Source organism: Aethalodelphis obliquidens, unplaced genomic scaffold (assembly GCF_003676395.1).
Source record: "Aethalodelphis obliquidens isolate GAN/ISIS:26980383/991018 unplaced genomic scaffold, ASM367639v1 scaffold49, whole genome shotgun sequence".
Taxonomy (NCBI): Eukaryota; Metazoa; Chordata; class Mammalia; order Artiodactyla; family Delphinidae; genus Aethalodelphis; species Aethalodelphis obliquidens.
Genome location: NW_020837993.1, coordinates 484417 through 501768, shown reverse-complemented (window position 1 = coordinate 501768; position 17352 = coordinate 484417). Strand labels below are relative to the sequence as shown.

General features: G+C 49.3%; 1 protein-coding gene across 7 annotated transcripts in view; it reads right to left on the bottom strand.

Annotated features, from left to right (window-relative positions):
- The window catches only part of NTRK3 (neurotrophic receptor tyrosine kinase 3), a 371729-nt gene that overhangs the window by 280776 nt on the left and 73601 nt on the right, over positions 1–17352 (bottom strand). For all 7 annotated transcript variants that reach the window (XM_027083122.1, XM_027083119.1, XM_027083120.1 and 4 more), the window contains 2 exons: positions 16494–16568; positions 15925–15996 (listed from right to left, as the gene is read on the bottom strand). In XM_027083122.1, coding sequence (XP_026938923.1) covers positions 15925–15996; positions 16494–16568 — 147 coding nt within the window. The remainder of the gene's footprint in view (positions 1–15924; positions 15997–16493; positions 16569–17352) is intronic.

The following is a 17352-nucleotide window of genomic DNA, read 5'->3' as shown; positions in this document are numbered from 1 at the left end:
AGAAAGAAAGGAAGGAAGGGGGGAGAGGAGAGAGAGAGAGAGAAAGAAAGAAAAGAAAAAGAAAAGAAAAGAAAAGAAAGAAAGAAAGAAAAGAAATGCTGTTGATGATCTTTAAAAAGATCAGTGTTGATGATCTTTAAAAAGACTGGGCTCGCAAGTATGCCCAGTCATAGCCGGGGAGAGAGGCTTTCCAGAGATTGCTGAGGTCCCAGCAGAGACCTGCGCCAATGAGAGAGACAGAGGGGAAAAAGGAGTAAGGAAGGATGGGAGGAGAAGGAAGGAGTAGAAAGAGAGAAGGCTGCTGGGGAATGCAATTATTAATATTCTAATTGGAGTTCTGAATGCTTAAGCTTTATTTAAGAACATGTCTGGCTGTGTAATTACAAGGTCTTAAGTTGTTTTCTTTTCCTCACAATAAATAAGGAGGATACGGCTGCTCTTTGCAAACGCTGCCCTTGCTGGCATCGGCAGAGGCTCCTGATCGCAGACGGACAGCTGGCACTCAGAAGGGCAGCCCCACTGCCACCTGGAAGGGATAAGCTGCCTGCCCCCTGGGCCACAGCCGGGCTCTCCAGGTATGGAAAAGGACGAGGAACTAAGGTGCCCTTTCATTCTTGGAGGAAAACACTGGGGTGCCTGGGTGGATGAGTGAGGTCAGTCCCTTATTTCCCCTGTGGAGCAGGCATTTCCGGGGGCAACTGGCTCTGAGCGGCACGGACACGGTATGGAACCAAACTCAACCAGCATCGGGGAGGTTGTCCAGCCTCTCAAAGGCAGAAGCCTACTTTCTATTACCCTGAAGGCCTTTGGGCTTCGGATCTACCCAATGAGAAAAAGGAAACAAATGACCATGCAGCTCTTCCATCGAGTCACCCGTTCATTCATCCACTGATGTGTCTGCCACATGCCAGCGCTTGCCAAGTTCTGGGTACTGGGTGGCAGAGGAGAGAGGCAGGATGCCTATCTTCAGGGAGCTTTCAGCCCAGCAGGGACAACAAACATCACATAATTGAAAGATAATTATTAAATTCAAACGTATATTTTATGAGACAGGTGCCATGGAAGAAAAAGAACAGGGACCTAAGAAGAGTGATGGGAACAGCATCTATGGCGGCGGTTGGTGGTGGGGGGCGGGTCACGGAAAGCTTTCGACCAATCCTTGGGCTGAAACTGGAAGAAGCGGTAGGCAGTAACTAAAGAGCCTGGTCGTGGGAGGAAAGCCTTCCACCCCGAGGGATCAGCACAGGCAAAGGCCGTGAAGGGTGGTAGCATGGCACGATGGAGGCTTGGAGGGAAGCACAGTGCAGCGGGGGCCGGGAGCAGAAGAGGTAGCGTGGGAGATGTTGGTGGAGAGCACTTGGGACAGGTCCCGAGGCTGGTCCCAGGCCTGTACTGCGCTGTCCCACCCCGGTCTCTGTCCAGGCTGCATGCTCACCTGGTAGACTGAGGGAATCTGGCTCTTAGCCCAAGAGCATCAGAGGCACATTCATGAGGATCAGATTGAAATATTTAAACCAATCTGGGATGGGGTTAAGCATGACAGCTCTGGGGAGACCTCTTAGGACACTGGCGTATAAAAGAGACTGGGGCCCTGGGCAGGGAAGCCCGAAGCCCTCCCTCTGGAAGAAGGTGAGGAGGCATCAGACACCTACTGCCTGGCAGCAAATGGGGCACACGGGGCGGGGCAGGGGTGGGGTCTGTCCTGCAGCCCTGGCTTCCCATCCTCTTCTGGCTCTCCCTGACGTGAACCACTCCCCAGAGCTCTGCTGCCCTAGCGACAGAGGTCCTAGATCAGAGGACCACTCTGGGAGACAGGAGAGCTGGAAGCAAGATTCTAACCTTTTAGTACCGCCTACTTAAGGCCCAGAAGGCAAGATGATGGCGGGAGTCATGCTTTGAGCCTGATTTCAGGTTCAGTGGGGGCCTGTGGTCCCCCAAGCACATCATACTTCCTCTTTCACTGCCAAGCCTCTGGACGTACAGAACGAAGTTCCCTCTACCTGCAATAGTCCTCGTCCAATACCCCACCACCCAGCCCCCCACCAAGCTCTTTCAGCTGCTGACTCCCACCCACCCTCAGGTTTCAGGTTGTCTGTCATCACCCCAGGGGGCCTTCCCTGCTACAATTGCCCCCCACAAAGATGCAACACCTGCCTTTGCCAAATGCTCCTCAGTCCCCATCACACTGAAGAGTAACTGCCTCGACCCTTTGCCTCTCTCGCTCGCCCCCGGAAGCCAAAGACCTAAGTGTAATTTACCTTGGCAGCTTTGCCTGGGACACAGTAGGACCTCAACAGATGTATCTGGTGGGAATTAATGAATGCATATCTTGGGAAAATGCTACATAACCCTGTGGGAGTGGACTTCACAGGACTCTAAGACACAAAACATCAGTGGTTAAATGCCAGGCTCAGGGTTGCTTGTTTTGGGATGAGGCTGACGTCATCTGCATCAGAGACACTCTTTACAAAATCCTTATAACGTGATCACCAAACCGAGTCAGAGTTCCTTTTTTGCCTCCATTTTTAGCTAAACCCAAGAGGATAAAGTGTTTTGGTCATGTTTTCCCAGATTTTGGTATTTGGGTGAGGTCCCCTCACCACATCCCACAGCAGCATCCGCTCGTGGTCCCAAGCTCCCAGGAGGTTGGCAAGGAGACGACAACCCAGTATTGTCTGTCCAAACCCAGGAAATCAATTACAGACACAACGTCCCCTTGAACACGATGCTCAGGTTCCACTCTCGTCAAAGTCCTTTCCCAACACTATGCACTCAACCCTCACCATAACCCTCTGGGGGGACATGCAGACAGCAGGATTAGACCCATTTTATAGACAAAGACACAGGTGTAGAAGAGGAGGTCTCCTGTTTGCTATCTAAAGAGAACAGCTCTGCGCGAGCTCTGCTTCCTTGTAGCAATATGTTGACCATGACCAGGGCATGAGAAGCAGCGGAAGGGCCAGACCACCACACCCTCGAAGCCTTGGGCTCTGGGTTCAGATTCCCATCAGGCCCATCGGAGGGTCCCTGAGGACTCCTGGGGCCTCATCACTCTGTAAAGTCAGAAGAACTGAAAGGACCTCCCTAAAGCCCAACCCTGGGTAACTCCAGCTGTTAGCAAAAGCCCCAGCTTAGGCAAGACAGATGCAGCCACATCCAACCAGTCCACCATCTTGCAGAGACAAGCAGGTAGCCCTAAAGGGTGCCTTACACCACAGGCATGGGCAGAGCTCGAGAGAATTCCGCTCCTCTGGCTGAAAAAACTAGCCCTGGCTAAATGCAAATAGGATAGGAGTTATTCTGGGCAGAGGTTTCAAAATCACAAATCAAGCCAGAGTCTTAACCACATTAAAGAGATGCAGGTGTAAACTCTGCAGTGGAGACATGAACAGACCCATGGAAACATCTATCAGGGAAAAGGATGGGACACAGGGCTGAAGAAGCAGCAATGGAGACTTTAGGATCCCGAGAGTTACATGCTCTAAATCCGGCCCTTACATCGCCCCACGTGCCTGACCCCACGTCACTACCACCCCTTTTTCTGTTTCAATTCCTTTGTTGAGAATGGCAATGTAACACTAATAAAGCCCCCTCCCTGGCAATGACATTATTCTAATACAGCCTATGAGCTGGCAAGGGTGCATGGCCTTGACACTGCCCCAGAGGACAGGGGCTGGGGTGGCATCCACTAGCTCCAACCAGCATATCAACACAACTTTCTAACTCCCTTACCCTTGAGTTTCTGGTTTCCCCACATACTGGGTTAGAATTCCAGAGGAGCCTCAGATCCACCTGTTTAGAGCTTGGGCTTCCAAATGCCTTAAACAAGGACTGAACTTCTGAGCTTCTGTAATAGCTTCCAGGATAAGGATGGACTGTTTACTGAGCACCTACCATGGGCAGCCACTAGGGGAGGTGCTGTATGTTCGTTCACTCTTTCAATCCTCACAGAAAGGCCCATAGGGTTAGGGTAGGAATTCGTTCCCAATGTCCTGGGAAGGATACTGAGAAGTAATTCCTTGGCCAAGAACACAAAGTAAAAGAGTTGGCAAAGCTGGAGATTCAATGTCACCTCCAAAGTACATGCTGTTTTCACTCGTTCATTTACTCCCTCATTCATTCATTCGTTCATTCATTCTTCAAACCTGCAATTAATATGAAAGAAGCATGATGTCATAAGACCTAGAGTTTGCACAGCATGGGGGAGAGACATACCTCTCCAAAGTGTATTTCAGGTCTAACCTGGACTCCTCAGGTGGGTTTCAAGGTCAATGTGGGGAGCAGCCCCTATTGGGAGCCAGGGGACTGCCATAGCTTAGGTCAGGGGTAGCACATGGCTTACCCCTGCTCTGGGAGACCCAATGCCCTTCCAACCCAGAATAGTCATGATGGTTGCATCGCCTAGACGGCCACCCAGAAAAGGCAGAGGCTCCTCAAAACCAAGGCAAGCCCCGAGAGACAAAAGGGTTAACCCAGGAATAAAAGAGACTTTCGCAAAGCCATCGAGAAGAAACCAGGAAGAAATACGAGACTGCCAGCCTGCTAAAGCATGAAGAGGGACAAAAATTAATGATGACTCCAAAATAGCCACGAGACTAATCTCATTTTCTAAATCTGTCCTTAACAAGAAAAACGGAGAAGAGAGATGTGGACAAATGGGAAGTAATGAAGCCTTAGGGGAGGGGGGAGGAAAAGAGAAGAAAATCTAGGATCATCAAGGCTGGAAAATACGGGCACATGGTCTAATCCCCAAGGCTAGGAGACACGCAGCCCAGAGGCCAGAGTGTTTACTCAGCATGAGACTGAGTCTTGAAAGGCAAAGCTGATGAAGTTACAGAAAACTCTTAAAGTTCAGTCTGGAGGCTCCTAGAGAATGGAAATACCTGAAATCAGAAAGAACACAACCTTTACATTGAACGTAGGGCTTTGACTACAAAAAAATGCAAAATAAATATCACAGACAATGGCCGGCAAGGGAGGTGTGTGGCCATACAGTCTGGGTCACATTGGGTCTGTCCCGGGTGGATCAGAATGTTGTCCGCAAAACAAAGTGAACAGAAATTATCAAGGAAGACGTGAGTAATCCCAGGACCACGGGGAGTCTGGAGGAGAGACACAAATGGAACAGAAAAAAAGAAACTCTGTTTAGGAAGCTTGCCACCTGCCTCACGAGGGCCCAAGGAGCAAATCCTTCCCAGAGTCCCAGAGGGGCAATCACCCAGGAGACCCAGGGTGTGAGTGGGCTGGAAATTGACATTTTTTTTGGAGGCAGCAAATAAATGAGTAGAGACTAAGAAATTCCAAGTTGAAAATCTGGAGCTTGGTGAATTCTAGGGTACGAAACACATTTTGGGTTCAATAGGACAAAAAAGGATCCATTTAAAAGACAGCAAAGGCCCTGTCTGAAGTCATCAGATGTCACAGGAGCTGGGATATGGGAAGAATGCAGGGATCCAGGCAGAAATAACACCACTCGACTGCACTGGGAGGTGTCAGGTGTTGAAGCTGCAAAAGTGGGCGCGAAATCATGAGATGGCCGAGCTCGGGCCTCAGAGTTCACATAATCTGGTCCACATCCCCTCCTTTCCCACTCCCATAGCCAGACTTTGTAATGGGGTCTGCCACCTACAGATATGGTCCTATCTGGGACTGGGGCCAAACACAGCCAGGGCTGGTGACATGGAAAGCAGCCCCATGCTGCCCTGGAAATGGGCAGATTGAATGTCTGGTGTTCCTGCAGGCACATATCATAAGTGTGGATTTATCCCCACCTGCGCTGTTCTCTTTGTTGAGCACTCATACTCTGTGACTACCTGATAATGGCCCTCTTGAGTGCCAGCCAGTAGGCTAAAGGGCATTGCCAGCTCCCCTAGACCTTGCTGGCAACCACGTGTAAAGGACTTGGTTTCAGGGACTTCCTTAGTAGTCTCCCACAGTCCTGCCAAAATATTCCCCCATTCTGAGAAGTGCTGCTCTGAAGCTTATTGCCTGACCTTCCTCTCCAGCTGGGTTCCAGAGAACTGACACCAGCCCTGGTCGGACCTGAGTTGGCCACGGTGAACAGATGGTAGAGTGGAGTTATGAAGACAACAGGTTCTGGAGCTCTAGAGGCAGCCCACCTAGGGCTGGCTTCTGTCTCTGCCACTGAGTAGCTGTGTAAATGTAGGCAAGTCACTTAACCTCTCTGTGCCTTTAATTCCCCATCTGTAAAATGGAGACAATGATGGTGGCCACTTGCTGCTATGAACATAAAATGACATATAATGTGCATATAGGCTAATGCCTGATATATAATCAGTGTTTTCTAGATGTCCTTGGAACTCACTGCATTGGAATGCCTACCAGAGAAGTAGTGCGGAGGCGAGGGCCAGAATAAGCTGAAAATAGCTTTCCTCTGGCCTCGTCTTTGATGGCCCCAGATGCCACTTTTCTTCCAGGAAGAACTTCCCAAAATTCGATGAGGCCAAGTCTGGGCCATTTGGTAACACTACCTCATTTTACAGATGTGGAAACAGATTAAATGGGCTACACAGCTTATCCAGGGTCACAGATAACCCAGAGAAAGAGCAAAGCCATGTGTAAGGTGTGATCATCTAGCACTGTCATAGCCAAATAGTACCTCTCACAACTGACAGGCAATCAGGGCCCAAGCCCCTCCCCACACGCGTGTGGACCCAAAGTTCAGCACCTTCTCCCTTCCTGACTCAAGCTTCCCACATCATTAGATTGCAAAAATCCCACCGCCTTGACACATGGCTCAATTTCCAAGTCCTGTTCCCTTGGAATTCTTTCAGCATTTACCTGCTGGCCAGACTAGATGGCCTGGAACCATGAACATGTGTCTACACAGCTCTGGGAGAAATTCCAAAACAGGAAAAGGGCTGTACTCATCCCACGGTGAGCAGCAGCCCCTGTGCCATAAGCAGGCCATCCACCCATCCAAACCCACACCTCCTACAATGCCGACCCCACGGCCACCCCCTCCATGAAGCCTTCTAAGCTGCTCCACCGCTGATCCACTGTCACACTTACAGGTTAAACCAGTGGCCCCTCCACTGCCTTGTATTGGAAGGCTGGAGAAGGTACAGTGCTTCAAAGTTGTGATCGATCACAACTTTGTCACAAATAACCCCCAAGCTCTAATAAAGAACTGCCACTTGCTTACGATTTTCCTTTCTATACATGTAAATTAGAGGACGTTCAAAGCCATCCTGCAGTAGCATCCCTCTCACTTGTGTTCTGAGACCCTCTCGAGTAGGACTGAAAGAAATAGGATGGCAGCAAAGGCACCAAGAGTGAGTACAGTATGCACTCCTTGGTAGCCTACCCACCCCATGCACTGATTACAGCCACCATCGTTCCTGGTTTATCCTTTTCTCCTTTTTTTACCACAGCAAAAGTTTCTTTCTTTCTCCTACTCCATGTCCGCAGAAGGTCAGCTGTGGCTTTGCTCCCATAACCTCCCCAGCGAGACTCAGGCTAATAGAACAGCCTCTGTCTGGAACATTAACATCCTCTATCCCATGGCAGAGGGCAAAAAGACACGATGGACCAGGGGCCCTGGTCCACACACAGGCCCTGAAAGCTTCTGCTAAGGAAGGATGTGAGATACACACACACATACACACATGTACACACTCATCAGTTTTATTGATATATAATTCACATATGATACAAGTCACCTGATTAAATGTGTGATTCACTGGTTTTTAGTATATTCACAGAGTTGTGCAACCCTTACTATAATCCATTTTAGAATGTTTTCTCATTGTCCCCCAAAGAAACCCCACACCAGTATATTCCTGACTTATCTTTACCATACTGGAGATTATAAACTATGAAGGCATTCTTTTATGCCCATGAGAATATGGCATAATATAAATCTCATTTGTCACATCTGGTATAATAACTTTTAAATGGCTAAGACCTGCTAGGTATAATACCTCACATCCCAGAAACCACACACCTCTCTCTAGGACATCCTTGGAAAGGGTTCTTAACTCAGGGTCCAAGGGGAGTCTGTAAATCCCTGAAAATGCGTGAGAAATGATGTATGCATGTGTGTATGAGGATTCTTATGGGAAGAAACTCCATAGAATGATCATGGCAGAGCAGAGTCACTCACACACTCAACAAATAGCCGAGGACCACTGACCATGTGACAGGCGTTATTCTAGGTGCTGGAGCCACAGCAGTGGCCCCAAGTCCCTGCTCCAAGGAAGTTCATTCTAGTGGGGGAGACAGAGTATAAACAAGTAACTGAATGATGACATACCTTCAGATCATCAAAAGTAATAAGGGCCAAGGAGTATCCCTTCTAACATCCTTTATAATAAACTGATAATGATTAAAAAAGAAAAAGTAATAAGGGCCAAGGAAATGATGTAGCAAAGAGTGAAGTGAAGAAAGGCCACTCAGATTGGGAGGCCACAGAGGCCTTGCTGAGAGAGACGTTGGAGGGAATGATGAGAAGGACCCAGCCCTGCAGAGATCTGGGGCAGGATATTCATGTGGGTTGGATGGATCAGCAAGCACCAAGCCTCCAAGGGGAACACGAGCTTGGTGTGTTCAAGGGATTGAAAGAAACGTTCATAGGCTGCAGCAGAGGGCCAGGGAGAAGAGAGCAAGGAAGGTGAAGAGGGAGATGGAAACCAAATCAACTCGAATCCCGTGGCCACAGTAAGAGGTTTAGCTTTTATTATAAGTAAAGCGAGAAGTAATTGGAGGGCTTTAAGCAGCAGAGTGACAAGATCCGATTTATGTGTTTAAAATATCACTCTGGCAACTGTGTTGGGAATGAAATGTAGGCGACAAAGCGGAGGCAATAAAACCCGTTAGGAGGCCATCATCATAGAGCCAGGTGGCTTGGATCAAGACAGTCTATGTGGAGGGAGAGGGAAGTGGATGGTTATAAAGTATCCTATGGACTTGATGAATTGAATGGTGGAAGAGTGAAGGAGGGCAGGGAAAGGGAAGAGAAGAGTCAAAAATGACTCCTAAGGTTTTGGCCTCAGCAATTTGGTGGATGGTACCACTTAGAGAAACACGAAACACTGAGGGTTTGGAGTGAGGATGTGGAATGAAACCACGAATTCTGTTTTGGCCAAGTCAAGTCTGCCTTGTGTCTTAGCCACCCAAGTAGAGATGCCAGGGAGGCAGTTTGATTTATGAGTCCAAAGGGCCAGGATGGGAACAGGGCTAGGAATATAAATGTACAGGTTTAGCGCTAAAGTCCCTTCCACCTTTAACTATCTATGATTCTGTGAAATCAGAGACCAATGAGCAGGGGCGAAGTCATTAATAACAGCAAAACTACTGAGTCTTTCGTAAAGCACTGCCTTAAACACTTTTCGAGCATCGTCTCATTTAAAGCTCAGAAAAATCCCGTGAAGTGGGAACTATTATATTCCCTTCAAAGCTCACGGAAGCTCTAGGACATGGACTTGTAAATCTAGGATTTGAACGCTGGCCTTTCCATCTCCAAAGCCCACACTCCTAACTGTTAGCTACACAGCGTTCAACGGCTAAGTGCTGCATCTAAGAGAGAGGAGGAAGGGCACGTGCGAAGAAAAGGTCATGGGACAAGTGTGCCAGTTACAACCCCTTTGGGACTTGGAGAAAAATCAGTGCAGAGGTAAGGGGCAAGAGGAGGCAAAAGTCTACCGATACAATATCTACACATTGTCTTGGAACCCAGGATGGGGTGGTTATTTCAAGGAGAGAGAACACCAAGTAATTTACAATGCGTAATAAATCAATCTCACCACATGTTCACCCCAGTGGTCTCAGGAGAAATGTGTTGCTGACTCAGCCGCGGCCTGAAAGGGCAGGGACTCTGGCCACTTCCTCTTTTCCCACCTGCCCAGTGTCGTTGCCTTTCTCTCCTTGTGAACATGACACTGTTGACACAATCGTGCCCAAATCTGGACATTCTCCCCTCCCCACCCCATTCCCCGCCCACACAGGTCAGCTCTGGGCTGGCTCTCTCAGCTGAAGACCTCGTGTATGTTTGCTTACAACAAAGAGGGATAACAGTGTGACTTAGGGAGAGAAATCAAGCAACTGAACACAAGAAAGATCCCAGCACAACAACTCTAAGGGATTAAATAAATTCTTTTGGCTTGCTGGAATCTTACATTACATATTCTTGGAAGTAAGTGGGCCACAGGCTAACGTTAAGAAATTTCTTACAGCAAAGATATTCAGGTCGTAACGTAGCTGTTGTTATAGGATTTGACCTGAATAGGAAAAGAAATGAAACAGAGCTTTCTCAACAGAGCTCTTTGAGGATGGATGGTGCTAAATCTCCCAGGGGAAATAGCGGCTCTCTAATAAAACTTTAAAGACCCTCCTCCACCTGCCCCCATAAGGAATTCTTGCTGTGAAAACTAGACAGAGAAACAAAACATGCCTAGGAAGTAGAAAAGTCCAGGGACTTCAGAGTCAAAAGGATCAGAGTCCAAATCCTGGCTGTTCCACTAACTACTATGTGACCTTGGGGGAACTCAGTTATGACTTCTGAGCCTCAGTGTTCTCATCTATGAAATGGGGATAGGGGAACCCTAACTTATAGTTACCCTGAGGGGTGAGATCATATTTGCCAAAGCACCAGGTCCAGGCCTTGGCACGTAGTAAAGTTCTCAATCAGTATTAGCTATTCCCTCTTCTCCTCAGATACCTGCATTTTTTATGCAATTCTGTAAAAATGTTAAGAAAAATTTTTAATTGCTTCAGTGAAAAACATTGTCCCTTCTGGCCCATGAGCTACAGTAGAAAGATTTCTGGAAAGAGAATCAGAGGACTTTGGTGCAGTTGTATTTCTGGTACTTAGAAATCAGACCCTCTCTGGACCTGTCTTCTGGGCTATAAAAGAAGGCTGCCTACCGCACTCCCCAACCCAGGATGGTAAGAGGATTAAAGGAGATAACATAGGAGAAAGTACTTTGAAACCATGAAGCGCTCTACAGATGAAAGGAAGTACCATCACTTGAGTGCAGTTCATAGGTAGACATCGCCATGACTCTACTTATGGGGACATCAGACTGTGGCAATCTGGTCTCTATGTGAGACACACCAGAGAAAACAAACCCCAGGAAGGAAGAGATGAGTCAGCTGCCTGGCGGGGAGGAGGCGGGGTGGGGGGGGGCGCGGGTAGAAGATTCAGCAACCGATCCAAGTTCACTAGTGTTAGTGGGTGTGGTCTCAAGATGGAAATAAAGCATAAGCTCATCAACTGCCACTGGGTGGATCCTTTCTGAAACTACCAGGGCTAAGAGGGGTCTACATACAGTCTAGAGCAAGGGGGACTAAACGGAGACCACAGAGAATCTATCAGAGTTTATTCATCAGTATTCAAGGAAGAAAGTCATCAGAGAGATTGTAGATAGGAGTATTCTAGTCACCAGAGAGATGCAGGACAGAAATCCAGCTTTTCCAGAATAAAGTAATGGTCAGAATCCCTGTCAAGGTCACCTAATCTCTCTTCTTTGATTCCACGATCACCACCGCCAGTAATAACAATAGTTACGTCACTGTTAGCAGCTTCCATTTCTAAACTGATTATTTACAGGCACTGGGCTAAGTGCTGTATGTGCCTCGTATCATTTAATCTTTATCACATCCCATCACCAGAACAGGCACCATTTTTACATCCATTAGCAAATAGCCATTCCAATTACCTACTTGGAAAATTCCTATCCTTAAGAATCCTTGGGACTTCCCTGGTGGCGCAGTGGTTAAGAATCCGCCTGCCAATGCAGGGGACACGGGTTCGAGCCCTGGTCCAGGAAGATCCCACATGCCGCAGAGCAACTAAGCCCGTGCATCACAACTACTGAGCCAGCACTCTAGAGCCCGTGCTCAGCCACCGCAATGAGAAGCCCACGCACCACAATGAAGAGTAGCCTCCACTAGCTGCTACTAGAGAAAGCCCACGTGCAACAATAAAGACCCAACATGGCCAAAAATTAATTAATTATTAAAAAAAAGAATCCTTAATCGAAATCCTTAAGATCAGGGAAAGGATAGAGGGTCAAGAATATTCCAGTCTCTCAAAAAGTATTTCCCTTGAGCTTCCCTGGTGGCGCAGTGGTTGAGAGTCCGCCTGCCGATGCAGGGGACGCGGGTTCGTGCCCCGGTCCGGGAAGATCCCACATGCCGCAGAGCAACTAAGCCCGTGCGCCACAACTACTGAGCCTGCACTCTAGAGCCCGCGAGCCACAACTACTGAGCCCATGAGTACAACTACTGAAGCCTGCGTGCCTAGAGCCCATGCTCAGCCACCGCAATGAGAAGCCCACGTACCACAATGAAGAGTAGCCCCCACTTGCTGCAACTAGAGAAAGCCCTCATGCAGTAATAAAGACCCAACATGGCCAAAAGTTAATTAATTAATTATAAAAAAAAGAATCCTTAAAAAAAAAAAAAAAGAATCCTTAATCTGAAATCCTTAAGATCAGGGAAAGGATATAGGATCAAGAATATTCCAGTCTCTCAAAAAGTATTTCCCTTGGGCTTCCCTGGTGGCGCAGTGGTTGAGAGTCCGCCTGCCGATGCAGGGGACACGGGTTCGTGCCCGGTCTGGGAAGATCCCACGTGCCGTGGAGCGGCTGGGCCCGTGAGCCATGGCCGCTAAGCCTGCACGTCCGGAGCCTGTGCTCTGCAATGGGAGAGGCCACAGCAGTGAGAGGCCCATGTACCGCAAAAAAAAAAAAAAAAAATTTCCCTTGATGTGTAGGAATCAGTATTTCATTTTTCACACTCCAGAAAAGACAGAGAAAACAGAAGCGGTCAAAAATAGATGGTCAGTCACTCGTAAACCTTGAAGAGTCCTAATCTCCAGCCTTCTTTGTGGCAGACCACCTGGCCTTCACATCGTTGGCTCCTTTTCTGGCACAGGAAAGAATTACACTGACTGATGCAACAGCAGCTTAGAGGTGGGAGACAGTTGAACCAATCAGAACAATTTGGATAACTTGACATTGGTACAGAAGGCAATGATCTCACTTCTGGCTTCTTATTGGGTACAGAGGGGAGAAGAAAAGACTTCTCAGCCATCACCCTAAGAAAAAAGAAGAAGAAGGGGGAAAACAAAAGCCGCCAAGCCAGGGCTCGGCAATTAGTGCTGGAGTAAGTGATCATCTTGTGATTGCTCAGCTGGGGCCTGAAGACTTGTAAATGCATGTAGAGGACAGAAATAGAAGATGCTGTGAGAGAGCAGAGAAACCTGGCCCATCTGCCAGGAGAAAATGTCCCGAAGCTGCCGGGAAATTCACTCAGTCAGGATTTGGGGTTTGTCTTCGTAAGGAGTAAAAGTTAATAAACCAACCCATCGATGAAGCCACTGCATATGCCTCGACCTCTTAACTCACTTCTCTGCGATCCTCAGGCTCCTCCAGCAGCCCCACTGTGCCTATCAGAGCCCCTGGACCAGGTGCTGACCCTCTCACCTTGATCTGAGCACCCAACTAGCCCCCAATATGCAGACAGGCCCAAACTGGGGCTGGACTGATGGTGACCCATCTTTCTCACTCTTGATCCCTTTGTGGCCGATACCAAGTACTTTGTCAAGAGCCGGCCAATGTATCCAGGAGAAAACAGTGCCCAAGGTCATGGGCAGGCTCACTGGTGTCATCAGAACCTATTCCACCCAGACCCTTCCTGCCCCCAAAGTCTTGGGAATCTTGCAAAGCCCCACCAGCCCGTCACTGCCACCAGCCAGCAGACCCAGATCATCTCAGAAGAGATGGTGGGTCGCAGCCCTCTTCTGGGATCTCAAGGGTATTCAAAGACAGGTTCTAGTACAACCCAACTTCAGAGACACCTTTAACCCAAGATGCATCTCCCCCCACCTCTGTAGCCCATGGAAACATGATGGGTCCAGAAGCCCTCTCAGTTGCCCTACGAGCTTCAGGTGACACAGTGCCCTAGCAGGCTCTGAGCACCAAGCCACTGTCGTCAAAAGGGACAGAGCCTCTCCTATGCTGGCAGCTTCTCTCCAAAGTATGACCCTAGACCGCAAACTGGCACTCCATGTGTCATATTCTGCCCACAGAGTAGTTCTGCCTGGCCCATGAGTTGAGAGATTTTATTTTTAGTTACCAGTATTTAAAACTTGAAAGGTTTCACTGGACCTCCAGCTCTTCTTGAAAAAAAAAAAAAGCAGTAAATCTGGCAACCCGAGGCCCCGCCTCCTCATGGCAGCAGTCAGCTGGAATTGCTTACAGGCTGCCTCTCGGGGGGAACACATGGTCCCCAGCCTCCACTCTCCCCACCTGGTCCGCCGTGGGCATTTGGCTTTGTGACCCTTGTATGAGTTAGTGTGAAAAGGAGACTTCTCAGAGGTCAAAAGCTTCTTCTCCTGGGATAGTTTACATCGAAACTCAAATCCCCAATAAAATAAACACCTGGAACATCCGGTCCAAGGCCCTCCTCTGGTCCCAGCTATGCCCCCAGCTGCAAAGAACACACATCAGAAGACTCCCACCACAGAGGCTCAATTAGGGCAAGGCGGCAATGGCTAAATGAGACAGCTGCAGGGGAGGCCTCAGTTCCCCACAGGTACTACATCAGTGGCCATACAGTGTGCTATGTCCAGAGAAAGGAAAGAAAGTTCAGCACAAAGCAGGGGTGGCCATAACTGATTAAAAAAATGTTTACCAAGCACTCACTACGTGCTTGGGAAAACACACAGAGGCCCGGGGGTGAGGCCAGGGCCCCCCAGAAGAGAAACAATTCACCCACTGCAATTCTCCACGACTTTTCTTTTTCTCTACCTCCCCTCCACTTCCCTTGGGTGCTGTGTCTCTTCCTGTGAGACTCCTATGCAGCCGGGATGCCCTTCAAGTGCAAAGTGCCTGGGCCAGTACAACTCTCAAGTGGCCAAAGGAAAGATTCATCTGCACACCATTCCTCCATTTTCTCCCCAAATACAGTAGACTCCATCCCCCTGGTTCCTATGGAATCTCTGCTCTTGGAGAACATGCCCAGCAGATGTCCAAAATGGTCACCATCTGAAAAGAAGGCTTGACCGAACAGTAAGGACCCCCAACAGGTGCAGCATGTTGGTACTTCCCCTAATCGCTGGCCCTAGGCTTCTTTTCAAGCCCACCTCTTCCCAGGAAATGGTGGTCCTCCCGTCTAATCCCAGAGTCTTCAGCCCAGAATTAGGCTTGGAGAGGAAACACCAAGCTCGTGTGATTCCACCCCTACAGGTCTAGACAGAGCCGAATGCCAGGAGGCCCCTCCACCATCAGACATGGCAGTGGTGGGAAGGGAGAGGGGAGAGGAGGGGGGCACACCCCCCCAGGGGATCAGGTGACATGGGGATCCCACCAGGGTCATGTCACCTCCAGCTTGTCCCAAAGCTGTGTGACCTTATATACAGGTGTCTCTGCTTTTCAGAGCTCTTCTCCACTGAACCCAGAATCTATTTCGACATGACACGTGGCCTGGCCCTGCTTTCCCCCTTCCAAACCCCACGCCACCACCCCAGTGCACACACACACACACACATACACACACACACACACACTTACGGACCTACACATGGTCTCAGAAGTATAGTACTCACATCACACACTACACTTATATGGGGAATTTCCTCTCATTTACATTCCAATACGATTGCAAATTTCATCACAGGAAGTGAACACACTTGGGAGTGAAGAGACACTCCCTCCCGCTAATCCTTGGTCCTAGGCTCTTCCATCCAACAGGAAACTTACAGATCATCAAATCCAAACCCGTTGTGTTAAAAGGCAAAATCTCAGGTCCAGAGAAGTGAAGGGACTTGCCCCAGGACACAGTGGCAAAGCCGGGTCCAGATCTCAGGCCTTGGGCTTCACAGCCCAGGACTCTCTCCCGCCCTATGACCCCACCCACCCACTCTCTAAGGCCCGGGTCCCAGCTCTCAGCTCTACTTACATATAGCGCAAGTGGGGATTTTTGGCAAAGGCTCTGGGCTGGATGCTCCGAAGTCCTGAGTTCTTGATGGTCCTGGAGAGAGAGAAAAAGATGTTCAGCAGAGCTTATGGAGCAGAGAAACATCTCTGCTCTGGGCCAAGGCTGACAGCCAGTGAGGCCAAGACTGGACGGCAGCCACCCGGTGAACTGAACGCATCTCTTCATCATCAGTCGTCACTGGGTGATCCAACTGAGGGGGTCCAGTGGGAGGCATCTGGGCTCACACCCCACTGGGACCTGGGTCAGGGTGAGGGATGTGCCCGTCCTGGCAAGTGGGTAAGAATCTGGTCCACGACTACTGCGCTGCCACCCACTTTGTGCCTCTTCCCTTCCACCCCAAATCTCCCACAGCCACTTGCACTGAATCCAAAGGAGGAGGTGACTGCAAATGTCCTGCTCCACGGGTACCATCAGCCAAGCAGAGGGCTAGCCCAGGAGACCTGGGTTCAGGTCCTGCTTTGAAACCCAAACTATGGGCTGAGCCCTAGCCCATCCCACTCCCCACACACCCCGGGAGCTGGTGCACTCACAGTTTCTGGAGGCCGGTGTAGAGCTCCATGTCCACGGCGTTGAGCGTGTGCAGACCGCGCCAGTTCTCTATGTGTCTGCAGGGGAGAGGAAAGGCAGGGTTCAGGTCAGCAGAGGGGCCACGGGAAAGGCACTGGCTTTAGTGCCAGAGACCTGGGTTCAAATCCTGGAGCAGCCACCCATGAGCCAGGATTTCCACCAAGTCGCCAATTATCTCTGAGCCGGTTTCTTCCCCAGTGTGGTGTCACGCGTGCCACCTGGCTGATGGGCTCACTGTGGGATCCCAAGCGCCAAACGCATGGACAGCATTTAACGTTCCCCCCTCAGCTCCAGAAAAACTACTCTTTAAATTCTTGAGATCCAATCTCCCTGTGGGCCTTCCTGACTTAGTTTCCTTCCATTCTCTTTCATTTTTTCATATATAGGATTGTTTAAAGGACAGGCTTGTTTTCTTAAGTTCCTGCCTGTAAAGACAATACAAATGACATGGTTTAAATAAAGGGAGTGTGTAGGGGGGCTTGCTGGTGAACATGGCTTGGGAGTGGAAAAGCCCAGAAGGAACACACACCTCCTCAGGGTCCCCCAGGGGCCAGACATTGATGACCCCCTTTGGGTGACCACGGCCCAATCCATCTGGAGTTCAAGAACATCAATGGCTTGATAAGGCAGAATCAACTCCACAAAGGAGGGGTGACCACAGGCCTGGGTGTCATGGAAAGAACATGAGGCTGGCAGCCGAGAAGCCTGATTCCAGCCTCATCTCTGTGACTTAAGCAGCTGTGGCTTTGAACGTGAGCTTTCAGCTCTCTGGGCCTCTGGTGTCCTCATTTGTAAAGACAGAGGGTTGCACCAGATCAGCAG